Here is a 20,335-nt window from a genome sequence, read left to right on the forward strand (position 1 = left end):
AGTATCTTAAATTTTTGTTGCAGTGGGGTTGTTTAGTTTTCTTTATGGGAATTCATTATTGGTGTATAAAAATACCATACCATCAATTTCTGGGTGTTAATTTTGTATACTTCTACATTGCCAAATTCATTTATTAAATCTAGTAGTTTTTGGTGAAGTCTTTAGGGTTTTCTATGTACAATATCATGTCATCTAAAAAATAATGAGTTTTTTATTTCCTCCTTTCCAATTTGAATGCCTTTTATTTATACTTCTTTTCTGATCTCATATTCCAGTAATATGTTGAATAAGAGCGGTGAATGTACATCACTGTCTTGTTCCTGTTCTCAGGGGAAATGATTTTAATTTTTGCCCATTATGATGTTAGCTGTAGGTTTGTCACATATGGGCTTTATTATATTTAGATATGATCTCTGTTCCCACTTTGCTGAGAGTTTTTTATAAAAAATGGTTGGTGGATTTTGTTGAGTGCTTTTTCTGCATCTATTGAGAGGATCATGTAATTTTGTCTTTCAATTTGTTTTATGTGGTATATCACATTTATTGATTTGTGAATATTGTACCGAAACCTTGTATTCCTAGAATAAATCCAAGTTGATCATGGTGTATGATCTTTTTAATATATTGCTAGTATTCTGTTGAGGATTTTAGCATCTATGTTCATCAGGGATATTGGCCTGTAATTCTCTTTCTTTGAGTGCCTTTATCTGGTTTTAGAATTAGAATAATATTGGCTTCATAAAGAGCTTAAAAGTGTTCCTTTCTCTCGGATTTTTGGGAATAGTTTAAGGAAGAGGTTTTATCTGTTCTTTGAAGGTTTGGTAAAACTCCCCTGTGAAGCCGTTTGGACCAGGGCTTTTGTTTGCTGGGAGCTTTTTTATTACTGCATCTATTTCCTCAGTTGTTATTGGTCTATTTGGGTTTCCTGATTTCTTCCTGATTCAGTTTTGGAAGATAGTGTTCTAGGAATTTTTCCATTTCTTCCACATTATCCAGCTTGTCGCCATATAGTTGCTCAGAATATTTTCTTATAATTTTTTGTATTTCTGCGTTGTCAGTTGTTACTTCACTGCTTTTGTTTCTGATTTTATTTTTTTGTTGTTGGTTCTCTGTTTCTTGATAAGTCTGGCTAAAGGTTCATCAATCTTTTCAAAGTACCAGCTCTTGGTTTCATTGATCATTTGTATTGATTTTTTAAAATCTATGTCATTTATTTCTAATCTTTATTATGTCCTTCCTTCTACTTACTCTGGGCTTTTCTAGTTGTTCTGTTTCTAATTCTTTAAGTTGTGGGGTTAAATAGTTTTTTGTTAATTTTTCTTGTTTTTTGAGGTAGGCCTATAGTGCTATGAGCTTCCCTCTCAGGACCGCTGTTGCTGTGTCCCAGAGATTTGGGGTTGTTGTGTGTTCATTTCCATTTGTTTCCAGGAAGTTTCTCCCTATTTAAATAACTTTAATAGAATTCCCAAATCAAGCAGACCTGCATGCCACTAGTTTCTAGGTGAGACTGCACCACCGACTTGATTCTGCAGATAGCAAAGCCGCTCGTTAGTGCTTGCTCTCTGTAGGAAGGAGATCTGTCTGCCAAGATCCAAGCGTTAGCTTTCGGAAGGCCCATGCCCCGTTTTTGGCAGGCAGATCCCCTTGTGATCCCCAAGAGTAAAACCACTGTATACGGCTGCCACAAAGCGACCACAGTGCGGGAGGTGCTGGATGTCATCTGGGCTCTTTTCCCCCTGGAGGAGCTGTCAGCTCGGGAGCCCTCTCTGCATGGTACTGCACTGGCCTGGGGGAGAGGCCATGTAGTCAGCATTGCGCCGTTCCGTTACCTTTCCACTGCAGCTGCCTTTTCTCTATGGTGCAGGGGTTTACTTCAGCCTCATTCCCATGTTCTAGGATTGATTCTCTCAGTGGTGTTTTGTCCATGATAGTTGTCCTTGTGAGGCGAAACAGAGTCAGGAATAACCTATGTCACCATCTTGGAGGTTTGGTAAAACTCCCCTGTGAAGTGACTATATTACTGCATTCTTGGAATATCCTCTGTGGCAGAAAATTCAAGGTAAACCTGATTTCTAAATACTGTAGTCACTTGAAGTCAGACCTAAAAAGCGATGGGTCATGCAGAGTATAATTCTAAAACTGTGAGTCATCATCCGTTTGGCCACACACTCTTTTTGAGAATGTGATTAAACCTACAAAACCTAGAAAAAGGAGACTGGGAAATTTTGCATTTGAAAGCACAGGCCTGTTGCTGTGAGATGGGTGCTTTGAAGAGTTCTGTAAAAAACAACAACTGGGGTTTCTAAGCAGCACTGGAGTTTCCTTAGACTGCTACACACACATGGAGACTGTGTTGAAGGGAGGGGAAGTCTCGCCTCCATTCCCTCTTCGTCAGCCCCACTTTCTCCATTTTGAATGTAAGCTTAGTGAGGGCAAGGGTTGGTGTTTCATTCACTGTTGTTCCTAGAACAGGTTCTGGTACTTACTAAGCCTGAATGAATGAACGATGATTTAATATTGGATTCCCAAGTTAAGAGTTCAGTTGTTAAAAAGTACTCGTGTGCTAGAAACAATTTTTAAGAACCATTACCACAGGTAATTCAAGTGGAGAGATTTCTGGGTGCATAAGAGGTGGTTAGGTTTTCTTTGAGATTTAGACAAATCTCAGAATTAGTAAAACTGTATCGATTCTGTTTGAGAATGAGCTCAGACAGAATCTCAGGGCAAAGCACAGGGAGCACACAGTGTGGCCGCACGACGGTCAATCTCTGAAACGGCAGCTTGGGGTCAGGAAGCCCAGCGCCCCCTTCAGTCAGGAGCTCCTTGCTGATGAATGAGGCTGTCAAAGTGGTCGTGTGGCTGAGCCTCTATAAAAGAAAGGACAAGAATAAAACCTCTTCTATAATATTACTCTTGCTGTATGCACCTATGGGTGGCCACAGAAACAGTGATTGATTACTGGTCCTGGATTCATTCACTGGCTAAAATAAAGTGCCTTAGCTTCTGGGTGAAATGAAAACTGTCAACACAGAACAACAGGACAAAGAGAACATATTCAATTCTGCAGACACATCTTTCAATTATGCTGAACACAGCCACACAAAACCAAAAAAAAAAAAAAATTCTTAGAAAACAAAGAGAGGCACAGAATTTGTGTAGAGATATTTTTTTTTTTTTAAAAAGGCATTTTATCTAGCAAGGGCAATACAAAGGGGTTATATAAATTTATTTTTTCATATAACAATTGATTAGAAAATTCCCATTTTCAATGTTTAATTCCATCTCTCATTTTAAAAAATCACTAAAAGGACAAAAACCCACACAAAAAATACAATCTGTATTTGTTCTATATTTACAGATAATTGGTCACTATTAAGGCACAGATTGATTAAAAATTACCATTTATTCAAATAATCCAAATATTTTGTGCATCATATAACACTGACAACACCGTGTACTGTAGTGTCATATTACCTTCCTTGCATAAGAGAAAGTGAGAAAAGTAATTTCCAGTGTTTTTTATTTATTTTTAACCACCCTATTTAATCTAGTTTAATTGGGACAGTTTTCCCTTTGGCGTAAAGCACTGCTCATAAAACCTCCATCAGCTTAATACTGCACATTCATCCCATCCGCCTCGTGGTGCAAATGCATCATAGAGGGCTGGGAAAAGAGCTCCAAATGCTTTGTAATTGGGAAAGTCTCATTAAAGAAAATTATAAAATTTAGAGCACCAAGTTGTTGAACAGGAAACAAATCTGAATTCTTGTGCTGAATGTATAGCATGATGTGTTTGTACAGCCACATAAGATAGGGAGGTCCATGTGACCTGTACTTGCCAAGGGAGCAATTTAGTTTAGAAATGAGCATCCCTTTAGTGCTGCGATCATTGATAATTTTATGACAGGTCCATCATCTATGCCTTCAAAGTAACCAATACAATTTTTTTAAAGTGAAAATATTTCTGTGTGCAAAATTTCTCTTCAATTCTTATTCTTTCATGGTAAGACTTAGGCATGGAAAAATGCCAGGCAAGTGTTTGCGAATCTGCATTTGTATGAAAGTCCCCAATTGTTATGTAATCTAACGCCGTCTGCTTAACAGCATGCAATAGTGGTTTATGTCCATGTAGAAAATCTTGAGTAATGAACATAAATAAGTCATTACAGTACAGGTAATTCACAACATTTCCTATGGGAAAGTTTTTCAACAAATTAATACACTTGGAAATAATATTGCTTTGAAGAAAGGGAGGCACTTAGTGATTTTCTTCATGAATTGAAAACCCTTCATAAATCCACAATAAGATGTCTGAAAAGACCTAGGAAACAATGTTGCCTGATTTCTTGGACTTTCACAGTATATGATTGTAACGATGAGTCTGGCCACTTAGAAAACAGTCATTTGCCCCTCCTTTGGAACTCCACTGTCTTTACAAACTGTCACTGGAGACTTAAATAAAGCCTTTCTGTTCTCAACATACATACGCCTACTGCAAGCAGACACATGTGGCTTAAGGAAAGTCCTCTGACCACACGGAGCGCAGCTAATGTGTACATAAGAACAGGAATCTATCTCTCTTCCTAATGGCAACAGTGCTGTCTTGTCAGATGATTATTTGTCTTTTTTAAATAAAGTGACAATCTAGGGCTCCAGTTGTTGAATGCCGTCCATGCTCTACCATAAATCTCTAGTAGATATCAATTTCATCAGTTATGTACGGTATGCTTATAATATCTAAAAATAAAAAGTTTGATATAAATAAGTATCCTTTAGTGGCAGTATACTAAAAATAGCCCTTTGCCTTTAGTACAACCATTAACATCATTTTAGCAATATAGGCAGCAGCTAAATATGATAACTGCAAAGGGTTAATATTGCAAAGTCCGTTTGGTCTTTCTTTGCACCTGTTACAGTGAACGAGGTTCACTGCTCACTGCTTCTAGGATGCTGACATAAATGAACAGAGCTGGTCCAGAATCAAGTGGAGTCACTTACATTTCCCAAAGTCACAGGATACTCTGCACAGAAACTAATAATCCAGTACCATTTCAAATAAAAATTTAACGCAGTCAGAAAAATGTGACTAAATCTGATTTGTACCGTTTCATCAGGTGACATAAAAATGAGAGCATTTCCACAGGACAAGAAATTAGAAAGTGTAAAGTGCTGAAAGACCTCAATACTTATTTTAGAGCAGTACCAGAAAATTCCACGTTTGATTATTATTTTTTTAAAATCCCCAAATACCAAAAAAAAAACAACAACCAAGCAAACAATAACTTCAATGTTTTCTGGCATCCCAGATGTCAAATCATCCTTCATTTTAAGTAAAAAAAAAAAAAAAATCAGTGCATATGTTATATAGGTAAATAAAAACAGGAAATAAAGCCCTACCCTCATATTGCAAATTCTGTCCAATTACCATTTTTTTTAAAAAGCAATCTTCATGTGGTGTTCTGAATGATGACCTAAGAATATCTTCTCTCTTTTCTTCCTTTTTGGCACAAACTTCAGGTGTGAATAAGATGCTTTGGTCCTGATACCAGTCACCAGAGTGCTACGGACGGGTGCAGTGATGGCCGCTCACAGATCTCCTGTCTCCACGTTGATGAAAGTTGGCGGGAGTCCCGGGGGGGCACTGCTACCAGCGGCCACTGACACTCGCAATGTCCGAGTGGTACTGACGGGGCAGCCTCCCGCTGGCTCCACCTTCCAGGAAAGAGGTGCGTGCATTTGGCGGTTCGAAAAGCTTTCTCCGGTTTTTATTTAGTTCTAGAGAGAGAGAGAGAAAGAGAAGTGTTAGAAACTCCATGGAGAACGTCTGTAATCTACAGGACATGGCAGTCGAGCTCAGAAAATGGTGTATTGTAGGTTTGGGGGAGGAGGGAGTCAAGTCTGGTAGCGAAAGGAAAACCTTTAGTTGACGGTCAAGACATTTCTGAAATGCTAGAAAGTCTGATATTAAAGGCAACATGTTGGTAGCTGAGAGAACCGAGGACAACAAGTGTTGTTATTGCAGTTTGTCAACTATCTGGGGGAGGTGTCATTCTCAGGATCCTCTAAACTCTGGATATACAAGTTGAGCAGGTTGACCTACCCCAAATGTCACCTCAGAGGCAAAGGGCTGGGGGGGACATCAATGCTGGTGAAAGGCATAGGAGAGCACGTATTACACCAAAGACACAGAATGTTACTACAGCTGTTGAGCTCACCCACGTCAAATACAGCAGTCATTAAATTATTACAGTCAGACATGAAAAGACCCCACATCTACACATGAGAATATTGGAGGAACACATGGCTGTGTTCAGCCCCCGCCCTGTGGCTCCACCAACTCGTGATACCTGTGATCCTTGGGTCAGAGGAGCTATATGAAGAAGCATCTCAGCAGGAGGTTTCATTGAATAAAAAGTTAACTTAGTGAAAAATAGCAACCACTCCAGGAAATAAACAATTGAAAACCACCAATACTTTACATTTTTCGGGGAAATCTCAGATGCTCAATTTTAAAGAAACCAGAGTACATAGAAAACAGTCTTTTTCCAACTAAAAATTATTAACCAGAAAGGGAAAAAATTGAAGCAGCCTACCTTGTTTATGACTATACAACCACTCTATTCTCATCACCCCACATAAATGTATAAATCCTCCTATCAGCTGATGGAACTCTTGCTGGTGAATTAATACAAGGAAGAGGATTGTTGGCCTCTGATAGCCAGTTATCTTCCAACATATTCAATTTCAAATAGAGAGATTATATAGTCAATATGCTTAAAGTTGTCTTTTTTTTTTGGGGGGGGGGGGCAGGATGGAGCCAGTGATTGAGCACCTTATATTGGCACAGTATTCAGTTCCTTTTTAACCACACACAGGTACAATCCCCTTTCGAATTCTGAAGTTGCACTGCAAGCGATGGCTGGCTACAGTAATGCTGAGACGAAAAACACAGACCCATGTTGCAGGGGGTCACCGGTGGCCAAGGACAGCCAGATGGCCAGAAGTGCTCTGGTCTCCCGAGTTCTGGAAAATGGACCAACACCCTTAACATTTCACCTCACTGCCTTCCAAAACGTAAGTGTCTGCCCATGGGGGCAGCGCATAAGTAGAGACATCTCTTTTTTGTTCACATTTAGGTCTTTGGCGGGGAGAAGAAAAATGTCCTGATTTATTAGAGTTTATATGACAAGCACTTTATATTTGTTTTGTTGTATTTAAGTCCTCCTTAAGGGGTAGGTAATATTACCATTCTCCATTTTATAGATAAGGAAGTTGAGTTTTAAAAATAGTCTAAGTGCCCTAGCTTGTTTAGTTCAGTGGACAGAGTGGTGGCCCGTGGACCAAAGGGTCCTGGGTTCCAGTCGAAAGCACACACATACCTCAGTTGCAGGCTCCTCCCCGGCCAGGGTCCTGGTGTGCAGGAGGCAACCAATCGATGTATTTCTCTCACATAGATGTTTCTCTCTCTCTCTCTTTCCCTCTCTTAAAATCAATAGAAAAATATCCTGAGGTGAGGATTTAAAAAAAACAAAGTAAGCAGTTAAGTGACAGGCTTTAACCCTGCCTGATGCAAAGGTCCAGGCCCCGGGCTGCAGGGCTCCATCCACTGTGCGAAGACCAACCAAAGCATCAGGAACACAAATTTGAGAAATTGGTAGTCCCACCTCTGCCAGACAGCAGAGCTTTGCTTCACAGTTCATATGCCAGTTTTTTTTTAAAAAAATAGAAAAATGTAGCTTAAAAACTTTAAAGAAGCAAGGAAGATACCTTAACAAGCAAAAGACACATGCAGGCATGCTTATAGATAGCTACTGTATCAAGTTCCCGCAGAAATTCAGAAATCAAGACAGAATTTAATATATTTAAAGGCAAGTATAGGAGAGTTAAGAATAAGTGAATCCTCTGAAGTGCACAGCCTGGGAAAGTTTTGTCACCTTCAAGTTGAAACACTTTGTTTGGCCTTCATTTTCTCGTGGGGGAATAACCCACGCACCAGGACACACACTCCCATACTATAGAGGAAAGGCGTGAATGAGGTCAAACATTCTACTCCTTTATCCCACGGAACATGTCCAACCGAGCACACGGAAACCAACGGGCCAGTGAAGAAAACAATTTTTTCATAGATACTGAAAACTTTACTCTGAAAAGTCCTATCAACTAGGTTTTGGGAAGAATAAAATGACTGTGAAGGAATTCAGCCATTCCCTAAAGAATGTAGACTCTCAAGGACCAAATTCTCTCTTTTTTTTTTTTTTCCAATAAGCCTAAGGGATAATTGGGAAAATACCAACCTTTTTCTCTGAAATTCCAAGGGTCACACAATCCTGGCAGCTCTCAGGATCTTGTTGCGGATCTGAACAGAGTCACAAACTAAAAGAATAGGTCGGGAAATGTTAGATCTACCTGAGGCCTTGGCGGGAAGCCTGACAACAGGATGCTAAACGTCCTTTCACTCAGTCCCTGCATATTTAGCTAACTACTTACGAAAATACGGAGAGAAGTAAAAAAATTGTCAAAAAATCATGGATTTGAAGAAAAAATCATTGTTTTCTCTCATCCATTTCTACTAGAGATAAACCTCATCTCCTATAACACAAAAATACATGTCTTGTGGCTCAAAATAAAAACAGAACCAAACCTTACACTGAAAGAACTCTGATTATAAGTTTAAAGTTTTAAAAAGGAATTGTGAGCAAACTCTGTAACCACAAGGCCAAGGCCAACGCACGTCCAAGCTGCCCAGCTATCCTGCACCTACCTGGAAATGGAATGTTCTGAGGCTATAAATGGATGTGTTTGTTATCAAATGAGCTGAACTGGAAAAAGAAGCTTTTTGATGAAGGGCTTCTCAATAAAAACTGATTATTTGCAGAGAAAACAATTTACCAGGTTCAAACAAATGCAGGCAACAAAGGGAGGTGAAATCATTCTTAAAATAATCAAGTACTTCCTGCCGTGCAGAGCATTCATAAGGCATCTTACTCAAAGTCCCGTTCCCGTTCACAGGAAGGACCTGTGAGTCCCACTGAGAGGCCGGCTACGGGAGCTATAACCTCAGCAGATCCACGCTGAAGATGATGATTGGATAAAACATGTTTTTAAAGAGGACTCAAACCCCCTCCCTGCTGTTTCCCGCTGAACTCCCCTCCCCCAAACCCACCTGGAATAGATCACAAACGTGTTCCAAGTAAAGATGGTAACAATCCAGCTGGAGCCCTTGGAAGTATTGAGAGATAGCTGCTTGTTGCTGGAAGCCTTACAGAGTTTGGGAGTGGGTTGGTACACAAAGAAAACTGAACTTTCATTTTACTGTCACCGACATTCCATGAATCTCTAGAGAAAGATTATGGAGTTCTGGAACACATTCTTCTATAAATGTGCTGGCCCACAGGCATATTTTAATATAAGCGTGGTGATTCTGTGAGTTAATCAAATTTCAAGTATAGTGTAAATTTCATTTTCACATTAATGGATGAATGCGAAAATATGTAAAGTAAATTTGGTTCTAGGTATAGCCCTCTGAGGTGGAGCTTTAGGGTAAACAAGTTAAAAAAACAAATTATCCTATTTACACAGACAATAAAAAAAACAACAGGGGAGGCCCCTGCTATTCATATGTGCACCACGTGGAAGGATAGATGTAGAAATAGGAGGTAACTTCACAGGATCATCTATTCCAATCCACCTTCATGGTTTTGGAAACTTGCCCAAGGACTCACGGGTTGGCAGAGGCAAAGCCCAAATCTCCTTGTTTGAATCCAGTGTTCTTTGTACTGTGTCAAGCTGATCTTATGAGCGAAGAAGAAAAAGTGTCAGCCCCATGGAGCTCCCTTAATGCAGCCGCTAGGGGACACAGGGTGGAGGAAGACGTCCCTAATCACTGATGCGTGCAGAACTGTGTTGATCCACAGAGGACCCAACAGGCTGCTCGATGGCTGAATTTCCACCCCTGATTCAAAGCCGCTCTGCTTATGTCTGCTTCAGATATTAGGTCTATAGATAAGATGTCCTGTGGGGAAGTGGGTGGGGGATGCAATCTGCTGCTAAAACAAAATGGAAAACCACTGAGGTTTAAATTTTACTTGCTGATCTGATTAGTGACTGCTGTTTGCAAAGGACTCTCACCAGCTGGATGCACCTGCTGGCCTCAAGAAGGCACAGCCTGCAGCTTCAATGTTCTGAAAAAGCCAAGTCATACTCTCACCACACCCCACCCCTGGCTTTTGCCCTTGGTGTCTACGTTTTTGAAAGACAGACATTCATCAGACAGTCTTCAAAAAGTAACCCAAAGTTTGACCCTCCCCAGTTCTTCCTCATATTTCTCAAAACACCTTTTGGAGATACACTGTTCTGTATTTGCCGACTCCTGACTCATCAGCTGGCTCAACTCCTTTCAAAGAGGAGGTCCCCAGTAAATATGTGTAGAGCATTTTGTAATACATAGAATATGAAACCGCTGCATACAGAAGGCAGTCTGGGAGACAGACAACATTATTTTCCTTCATTCTGTGACTAATTTCAGGATCCTACACCCTTCTGTGACTGACAAATTTCATGAAAACTTTAGTAAAAAAAAAAAAAAAGCATTCAGACAAGTAATACCTGCCAATACCACGGAGCATTCACCTCTGCAATGACCTCTGTTGGTATACAAGCACACATGCACTTGGAACACGACAGCCAATCCAGAATCATTATTCACTAACCCAATGATCGCTGCTGAACACAACAACAAGAAAGGAGAATTGTGCTGCAACCCCTGGCTCACGTTCTGCAAAGGGCAATTTTGGTTAGATCTTTCTGGAGAAATCTGTTTTAAGGAACGATACTGTCACAGCAGGTTTTCAGGCGATGTCTTGATGAAAGAGGGGATGTTCTGAGCACTGGTCATACTGTTAGCAGGAAGCACTCTGAAACCACAACCACCAAGGTGCCCGGGTGGCAAGCAAGTGGTCAATGGGTCGAACCAGCCCCACTGGCTGAGACCACTGGCAGAAGTTATTCAGACTTAAAATATGAGTGTGAGCATTTATATTCACCTGAGATTGCAAGCAGCATTTTCCTCCTGGCACCAAAAGTCGTAATTCCCAGCTCCTTCAGATCCTGATCTGTGAGAGTGAGGAATGTCTGAAGATCGATCTGTGGGTGAAAAGGTAATCTATAACCAATATACTAAGGATTTATTTTCTTCCTCACTGTAGGTTCAACTCCTTGTTACACCTACTTTATTTATTAATTATACTCTGCCTACTTCCAAAAAAAAAACCAGTGGTGTCACAAACCTAAGGGACAAGAGTAAAGTAATTAAGGGGATGAAACAAAAGTGATTATTCTATCAGTAGACTTAGACTAAGCCAGCGATTTACTGCACGTGAGATTAAAAACTTAGATCTGAGCATCCTGGAAGCCGGGACAAAAAGGGAAATACAAATTGTACATTTTTTTGTGTGTGTGTGTGAACTGATAAAAGGAAGAATACATATCTGCCCAGAAGAGAGAAAATATATCTTAGCTTTGACTTAGTGAAGTATATCTGTATAAAAAGAAGCCGAATTATAAATATCATAGATGGTACCTTCCACTGTGTTTTACATAAGAATGACAGAGGAATTCCCAGGCTTCATCAGACCCATGACCCACGTGGCTGGGCCTGGCAGACAAGAATCTTCCCAGGAACAGTATAACTGTGCTCTGTGGCATCAGCAACGAAGTGTGGAGGGCAGCTAGCCGAGGATCTCATCCCGCCCTGGGAGACAGTGTGGAAGAACAGATGGGCCTTGGGCTCCAAAGGCAGAGAGAGATGGGTTCAGAGTGTGACTCTGACAAGACTTCTGTGTGTACACAGGTTGACAGCAGTGTACTGTGCAGGGCTTTTGTGGGCATTAAATATGATTGTAGACATAAAGCAAAGGGCTCACCAAGGGGATAAAAGAATGGGCAGCTATGGCTGATAACAATGTATACAGAAATATCTGGGAAAGTTGCTAAGTAAATCTCACAAGATTAGTTAATGAGCAATTCTCATTAAGTTATAACTGAATATTGGAACATATCCTAAATAAAGGAAGCAGTACCAAATTTCAACACACCTGAAAATAGTAATGCATACTTTTTCAAGAAATTTGAAATTTTCTTTTGATTTACAAGTTACACCCAGATCTTGTAAAACCTTTTTGTTTTTCATTTATCATAGATCTAAAGCTATGTTTTTAGAAATTCTATTTAATGGAGACTAAGAATTTGGGGATGCCTGAAATAAAGGGCAGGACAGTAACTATTCTAGGCTTTGTGGGCCATATTGACTCTGTTGCAACTACTCAACTCTCCTGTTTGAGCTCAAAAGCAACCACAGACAAAATATAAATGAAGCTGTGTTCCAACCAAAACTCTTACTGACAAAACCAGGCAGCAAGTCTGCAGGCTGTAATCTGCTCTAAGCTCATAAATATGAAATAAAGCCAGCCACTTTTGTTTTATATGATCATATTTTCTTCCTTTTTGAAATAAGTGGATAAGAAGTACCTATAATAAATTTATTTCTATGCTTCTTCAAATAAATACTATAGATTAAAAAGAAGCCCTGAATGTTATTGAATAATATCTAATCTCACTCGGAAACCTTTTGTTTCTGGACAAGTTAAAAAATACCTCTGCCCTTGACTTCTCAATCAGCCACCCTCATCTAAGCAGCAGGACTAAATAAGTGCAATTCCTTGATGCACTGATGATGAAAATGTTATTCAACTCACAATATCCTTGGTTAAATTTAGAACACTAATTATCCAATATACACATTATAACCTTTTTGGTATTATAAAAAAAAAAGTAAAGTTCAGCAATCAAACTTAAGTTATTGAGCTATGGGCAATACCTTAAATTTATGATACAAAACACTAAAAAATTCTGGATGCTTCACTGATCTGGGAATTACTGACTTAATCAGATGGTCTCTAAGATGCTAGTGTCAAACTAGAATTGAATAGACACATTTATGGAACTATTCTAACTCTCTGCTGCACTGGATTAGCTGTGCCTGGGTGAAATGACAGCATTATCAGAAAGAGTCAAGCTCTGTTCTCTACGCCAGAGCATAATGGCCATGGCTGAGTAGTTAGACCAAATCCATGGCAGAGATGGTTCAGAAAACATCTCAGTTTAGGCAAAAGCCAATCAGTAAATTAAAAGCCAATCAGTAAATTAAAGAATAAATGAGCATGCCAAAAAGTACATTATACTCTGTGAGAACAGACTTCAGCAACGTGAGGAGGATGGGGTCAGAAACAACCACGCATTTATTTCAGGTACTGGTATTTAAGTGCCACAAATAAAGATAATAGTTTAAAGTGTGAAATCACATTAAATACAGACTTGTTGCTGACCTTGAGAGCAATGAATCAGTACACTGTTTAGCTAAAACTGTTGAAGGGGTGTTTTTGTGAACACACATCCTGTGTTTACAAGTTGCACTAAATAGGAAATGAGATCACGTTTTTCTTAGCAGCAAAAACAAGCTATGAGAATTGTATCAATGCTCAGCGAAAACAGTCACAGGTCAGTGAGGGATTTCATTCTAGAAGTCGTCATACACAGAACCCAAACGAAGATGGGGGGGGGAGAGGGGGATGAGTAAATAATGACTGACCTCTTGCTGCTGGAAGACGTCTGTGTATTTGCCCAGACCCAGTTTGCTGAAGAGCTCGGGGAGGTCAGAGCCTTTGAAAGAGCTGTTTAGGTTACAGCCATTGCTTCCTGTCAGCGAGGAAATGCAGTCCATGTAATTGCTGCTGCTGAGATAGTGTTCCGCTGAAGGGCAAATGAGAGACAGGCTTGAAGTGTAAATGCCCGGAGAGAACAAGGTTTAATTAAAAGTTTTAATCCCTCCAATATTTCAGCTTCACTGCTGGGCTGAATAGAACTGTAGCTGCAGAAGCAGAGCAATCCTTTACAGAGTGAAACACTGGCTTTTCATTAACGAAATGCCGGTTATTGCTTTCAGAGAGGCTCTTGCCATTTATAAGGTTACACTTGGGAGGCAGCAATTCAGCAACAGTGCCTCTGCAGTTAATAATCATTAATCACTTTCTCATGGAGCATTCAGAAGCATTTGCTCTTTATAATTGATTGCATGTGAATTAAGTGAGGAATCGGGAGGAAGACCCTTGGGACATAATTACGGTGCGGAAAGGTACTGCAAGTCCAGGCTCCTTTCAGATGGCTCTCTGCCTCCACACTTGTGCTCACCTGCAGTCAGAGGGATTTGGTAATAGTGCACCACATAAATCCCCTTCCCTACAAAAATATAATTGGGCCGTAAGCTCACAAAATAGAGTACTTCCAACATGAAGAGTACCATGAAGTGAGACAGAAATGCTGCTGGAGTTCCCGGATTTCATTTAGGACAGAAACAAATCGGTCTCTTGAGAAAAATTCTCTAAGACAGCAATGCTGAGCTTTGCTTGGCTCTAAAACTGATTTATGGGTGAAGATCTCGCCACATTGTGTATAGTTCTCAGGCCCAGTGACATGCACAGCTGGGTGATGGCCTCGTGAGCCAGGCCAAGTAGTTGACCAAATATTTAAATACTCTTCAAGATCTGCTTTGGAGATTCTAGCAGAGCTGTGCAGCCCGTATGCCCGGCCAACAACTGGCTCTTGTCGATGTAGGGATTCAATCTTCTTACACCAAAGATGCAGCCTGACAGGGGATTCCTAGGGAGAGAGGGAAGGAGGACACTCACCTGACCAGTGAGGTCCACCTAATCTCCTCTGGGGTCAGTGGGTTCACCAAATCTAAGAATTACGTTCTGCACTGTTTTGGGTGCCACTAATAACTTCCTTCAGTTGTTTTTATCTCCCAATGGAGGAGTCCTTTATCTCAAGTGGAAGGAATTTCTTGATAAGAGTTCTCTTTCTCTTAAAAACAGATGTCTTATCTCTTGTGGAGAGAATGTGACAAAAAAGGATCCAGAACCAAGTTCAGAAGGCCTTCGGCCCTGGACCACTCCACCATTTGGAGGTAAGGCCCCATGTCACCAGAAAAGATTGAGAGGGAGTGACCAGTGATGTACTGGGTCAAGGGTGATGCCAAGCAGAATACGATGGGCACAATGAAGTGACCACTGGACTTGACAATATGGTAAGTTATTACCATATAATTGTCCAAATGATAAATTTACATTTTTGAGAGTAAAAGTGGAGTTATTGATAATTAACACTGGAACAACTGGTATAAACAGGGATGCCTGGAGAAAACCTAGACATTGGTAATGCTGACGAGGGTGTAAAAAAAAAAATTACTTAAAACTGTGCTGTTCAGTACAGTAGCCATTGGCTATACTAGTATGTAGCTATTGGCAATTAAAATGTTCAGTAAGTGTGAAATATACACCAGATTTTAAAGACATAGTATAAAAATGTAAAATATTATATAAAAATATCTTTATGTAGATTACATGGTTAAATAATACTTGGCATATATTGAGATAAAAAAATTCATTAATAAAAATGTGAAAAAAAGATGTGCTAAAATATTCTTAGTGATATCTGTTAGTGTACATTGTTTCTTTTTATCATAACTACTTAAACTCCCTATTCTCTTAAAACATCTGACAGAAGCAAAATAACTGTTTCTTTAATGATTCCCTTTTATTAAAGAATTCTGATATTTTATCCCTAAACCTGAACCTCAGTGCATTTAAGTTTACAGACAATTTTAATTATCCAGCATCAAGTGAAGGGAAAGATGAGGCACAGGACTAATTTATTTTGGGCTACAGGACAAAGGTCACTTCCACCTCTAGACCTGCCTGGCACCAGCCACCTCGGTCCGTCCTCCTGTCAGTGATGGAGGGCCCAGGCGCCCACGGGCATGAACGAGTTGACCGTGCTCTCTTACTGAGACTTGGCCGACCCCAGACCGGTATTCTCAAATCGGAGACCCTCGACAGCACAGCAACTTGATTGATGGTAACACCTGACTTACTGAGTGACTACTGTGCTCATTTAGATGGCTTTTAAGGAGCCTTCAAATACTGCACGCTCTGTGTCTCAGGGCTCCCAATTCGTCCCAAACCCTGAACGGAGGCATGTATTGTGATGACTATTGCCAGTTCTCATCTGCTCACCTTTTTACACAGCCCAGAAGTGTGGGTGCTGTTACAGACAAACCACTGGACTCATGCTGAGTCTCAACCATATCTTTTTAAAGCCAGAACCCTTATGCTTTAAAGATAAATTAAATTTACATAAATTCAGTTACATCTTGTCCATTTAACATATCAAATGCTGCTTTTCACCTTCAGGAGCTACCTACAGAGCAGACTTTCTTCTGTTGTCCAAGATGCTAATCTGAAAACAGTCTGCTCCACATCTTGAGTGTTTGTGTGTGTGCGCGTGACTCCTTCCTACATTCATTCAACAAGCATTTACTGAGCACCTACTAGGTGTCACACACTGTCAGACATTTGGGAAGAAAGAACAAATCAGGCACAGCCCAACAGAATGCCTGGCATGTGGGCATTTAAAAAGTGTTCACTGAATGAATAAATATGGTCCCTGGCTGTGGAGCTCAAATTCAACAGGAGGAGACAAGTACGTACACAGGTAATTACACTCTTGACAGGTGCTAGAGTAAAAGCAAGTACAAAATGTGGTGAAAGCAGAACACCACCTGGTCTGCTTCCCAGAGGAGGTGGCCTGTGAATTATGACAAACACTTGAAGGCATGGGGTGCAGAATTCATCCTTAACATCACCCTCAACCAAATAAACAAATTTCATGCTGATTATACCTAAAAGTACGATTAAAAGTCAAAGCTCACTTGATTTGTTTTGTTTACGCTTGGGGCTGCCAATAGAAGCTGCAAATTCATTATGGCCGGCAGGTCCTATTCCATTTCGGTCTCTCCAGTTATCAGATTCGCTTCCACTTCCCAAGTGCTCACGGCTGTTGGACCTCGAGAGGGACACTGATGAGCCCTGTCGACAAGGAAATGTTTCATAAGGTGGGTGGAGGGGAAAGAATCCCCAGTAGACCGCTGCCATTTACTTCAGTTGCTAACCACTGCAGTCACCCACAGATGCTGCTCCTGGGGACGAGGCTGTGGTCCCTGTCTCTATCCTCTGTCTTCCAGCCACCGAGGACTTGGAAATATACTCCGTGAAATCTCTGTCCCTCATCGTGAAGGTGCCCAGCAGAGTTCCGAGAGTCCTCGGTATAAAGACTTACTCCTGTAAAGATCTACAAGAGATTCTCTGCCTTGCGCCACACAAAAAGGACAAACAATGGGGAAGAGGAATAGTAGACCCAATGCCTTGACAAGAATTCAGCTACCAGGCTAATCAAGTTGGAGGGCGGAGAGAGATCTGGCATGACTCCGGTGTTGGCCTCATCTAAACAGGATCTCTCCAACAAATCACAAATACCTAGAAAAGTCTACCTTATTTCATTCCCCCAAATCAAGATAATAACTTAAAAGATCTCAAAGTCTGCACAGAACTAGCATTTATTCATTCCATCACCATATTACAGACACCCTATTTTGAACTGGATCTAGAAAATTAACGCCAAGATTCTCTGATTTCCGAAGTTTCACATTCACTGGGGAATTCCAAGAGAATCCTTTACTGTTCACTTGAACACTCTCACCGCGGGCCACACCCTCCTCTCACACTTCCTCCTTCAAGGCACCAGGACACCACACTCCCGGGGTTTCCGCCTCCGGCACTGGAGCTTTGTAGGATCTTCCTCCCTTTCCACTCTGAATGTCTCTCACTGGGCTTGATCTGGCATTCCTTCTCTCTTATTCAGTAATCTCACCTCTCTCAAGGCTTAACTACATCCAGGACTCCAAATTTTTTACCTCCAGATTTAACTTTTCTGTTCAAATTACTATCCTGGAGCTGCCAATCTGACACCTCCATGTAACTGTCTCACTTTAAATTTAGGGTACCTGCAACTAAACTGTTGTCTATCTGTCCCCACTAGCTACACCCAAACCTACTCCTTTCTTAGAATCCCTACATCTCAATATGTAACTAACTCTACAATTTACCCAGTTGCTCAAGTCGTTCTCCTCCTTCCTTCCCTCACCACATCCCATCCATTGGCAAATTCTGTCCATGTTATCTCTAAACACACCTACACCTACCCACTCCTCTCTATTTCCACAACTGCCACCAACAGCCTCCTTCATCAACATTCCAAGCTCTTGGTTTTCTTCAGGGTAAAGTTCTCCAGTGGAAATAACAGGAACCGCTAAGTATTACTCAGAACTTACCGTACACCATGCTAGGCACGGGCTGCCCTCTGCCATGTGACCCTCTAAACCACCAAATGAGAAAACAGGCTCTGAGGAGTGAAGTCACTCTCCAGAGCTGTACATCGATCAGTGGCGGTTGCCGGACCCCACAGCCCCTGCACTTGACTATATTGTCACAATGATCATTTCAAACCGTCACACTGTTGGCCTTTGAGAACAGAACTGATTTAGCATTTCTGCACACCCCATCCTACCAAAGGTGAGTGAAATGGATGAGACTGTAGGTGCATCCGTTGAAAGAATTAGCACAGTGTTAAGGTCGCTGCCAACAAAAGTTGTTTAGTTTCTCTCAGAGCTACAATGGCAGCAAGAGGACTGCACCTCTTAGAGCCTCAAAACTTTTCCCTACGTCCCTATCTTCTCATTGCTGACCGTAACCTCAATCTTTAAATACAGCTGTCAGGTTGCTACTGGAGGCCTGACAATGAAATTCAAAATTCGTAGGAGACTGACCTCTTTCAATAGTATTTGCTTCTTCACTCACGCAAAGAGACGAAGAAAAAATGCACTTTTGCTTTTACCCTTCGTCAACAGTCTAATTTATTACAAAGAAAACAGGTGGAAAGAAGAAGGTCAATCTACAAATGCTAGTGATTAGACTAACAATTATGAAACCCTTCACCAGTATTTGTTTTTCCATCTGCAGTGTTCTGGTTGAACACTGTGATTCTTGGATCGGTCATTTCCATCCGTGTTTGGGTTTGCTCGGTCTCCCCAGTTGGTGTGTGCATGCGTGTGCGCTCTTATTCCATCCCCACTCGCAAAGGGCTCAGAGCCAAAATCTGGTCCTCTCAAGCTGAAAAGGCTGGCTGGGCGCGGCATGTGTAGCCCGGCTGGGGAGCTGGGAACCCTGGATCCTTTCTCCATGTGGCGCGGATGCCAGCTTCCCAGTCTCACCCTGCAGTGCAGCCAACATCTGGGAAACATAAAATTCTGGAGTTCTTGTTTGTGATACTTCCTGCTGTGTTCCTGGCACAACTGAACACACTGACTTTTTAACTCATATCTGAACACTTGCTTTTATTGAATATTTGCCTTTTCTCCCTATGGTGGGCTTGCTAGTGATACCCCCGAATAAAAGGATTCTTTATACATTTTATGGACTATTGTTACATCTATCCTTTGCTTAATCTCAGCCTTGTTTTAGCATTTACGACACTCTCCTCCCAACAAAAACTCAGTTATAAATTTGCATCTCCGTAACGAACAGCTGATCCACAACTCTGAGAGAAGACATGTGAAAGAGCATGTCAGAGTGCATCCATTTTATAGCAATACGCTTATAAGAATAGAAATTAAAACAACTCCCATTAGTGACTTTTCCTACTTAATGAAGAATGGGAGGGGGGAGAGATGATGACTGTTCTCCTTTGCTGAGAGCAGACAGGAAGACTGGGTAGGGATGACTCTACAAACCTCAAAAGTGGTTGTCATCGTGGGCTTATAGGACACGTGGTTGGCCCTTCGCAGCTCCTTGATGGTCTCGGCTGGCATGGATTTAGAAAACCCGAGGCCGCTCCAGGTGTTTGTTGGTGTTCTGACCTCCGTCACCACTGGTTTCTTTAACATAGCTTTGGAACACAGAATATACAACAAAATGCTTGATATTTTTAATATATTTTTTAAAATATTGATGCGTGCTGTTCCCTTGATATACGTAAAGAAATCATACCTGAACATTATTTAATACAAAATGACTTAAAATATCATCATAAAATATCTTATGCCATTATATTTTAAAATGCTACATTATTTCATAATTGATCTAATGCTATTCTACTCAATAAAGTACATTTAACCCCAACAAAACTTTTGCAACTTTGAACTTAAACTTTTTTTTTTATGACGGTCCAATTTCACAATTCAACGTGAAAACCGGAGAATCTTTTATGGGTCTTTGATGGGGGAGGGGAGAATCAAAATCATTACTATATCACATACCTTTGGTTGCTAATAGCTTCTTTTGTTCATAGTCAAATGCCTGAAAATAAAACAGAGCAAAAATATTTTATT

The 20,335-nt window shown here is 40.7% G+C and overlaps 1 protein-coding gene across 3 annotated transcripts in view; it reads right to left on the bottom strand.

Moving 5' to 3' along the window:
• Positions 1-3,152: 3,152 nt before the first annotated feature.
• Positions 3,153-20,335, bottom strand: part of BICC1 (BicC family RNA binding protein 1) — a 244,257-nt gene continuing 227,074 nt past the window's right edge. For 2 of the 3 annotated variants that reach the window (XM_059662679.1, XM_059662678.1), the window contains exons 16-21: positions 20,264-20,303; positions 19,739-19,893; positions 16,823-16,979; positions 13,646-13,806; positions 11,043-11,142; positions 3,153-5,775 (exon numbers count right to left, since the gene is read on the bottom strand). In XM_059662679.1, coding sequence (XP_059518662.1) covers positions 5,645-5,775; positions 11,043-11,142; positions 13,646-13,806; positions 16,823-16,979; positions 19,739-19,893; positions 20,264-20,303 — 744 coding nt within the window. In that variant the 3' untranslated portion in view covers positions 3,153-5,644. Of the gene's footprint in view, positions 5,776-8,294; positions 8,374-11,042; positions 11,143-13,645; positions 13,807-16,822; positions 16,980-19,738; positions 19,894-20,263; positions 20,304-20,335 lie in introns of all 3 variants that reach the window. The other variant, XM_059662680.1, reaches the window with a different exon arrangement.

Source organism: Myotis daubentonii, chromosome 13, assembly GCF_963259705.1.
Source record: "Myotis daubentonii chromosome 13, mMyoDau2.1, whole genome shotgun sequence".
Lineage (NCBI taxonomy): Eukaryota > Metazoa > Chordata > Mammalia > Chiroptera > Vespertilionidae > Myotis > Myotis daubentonii.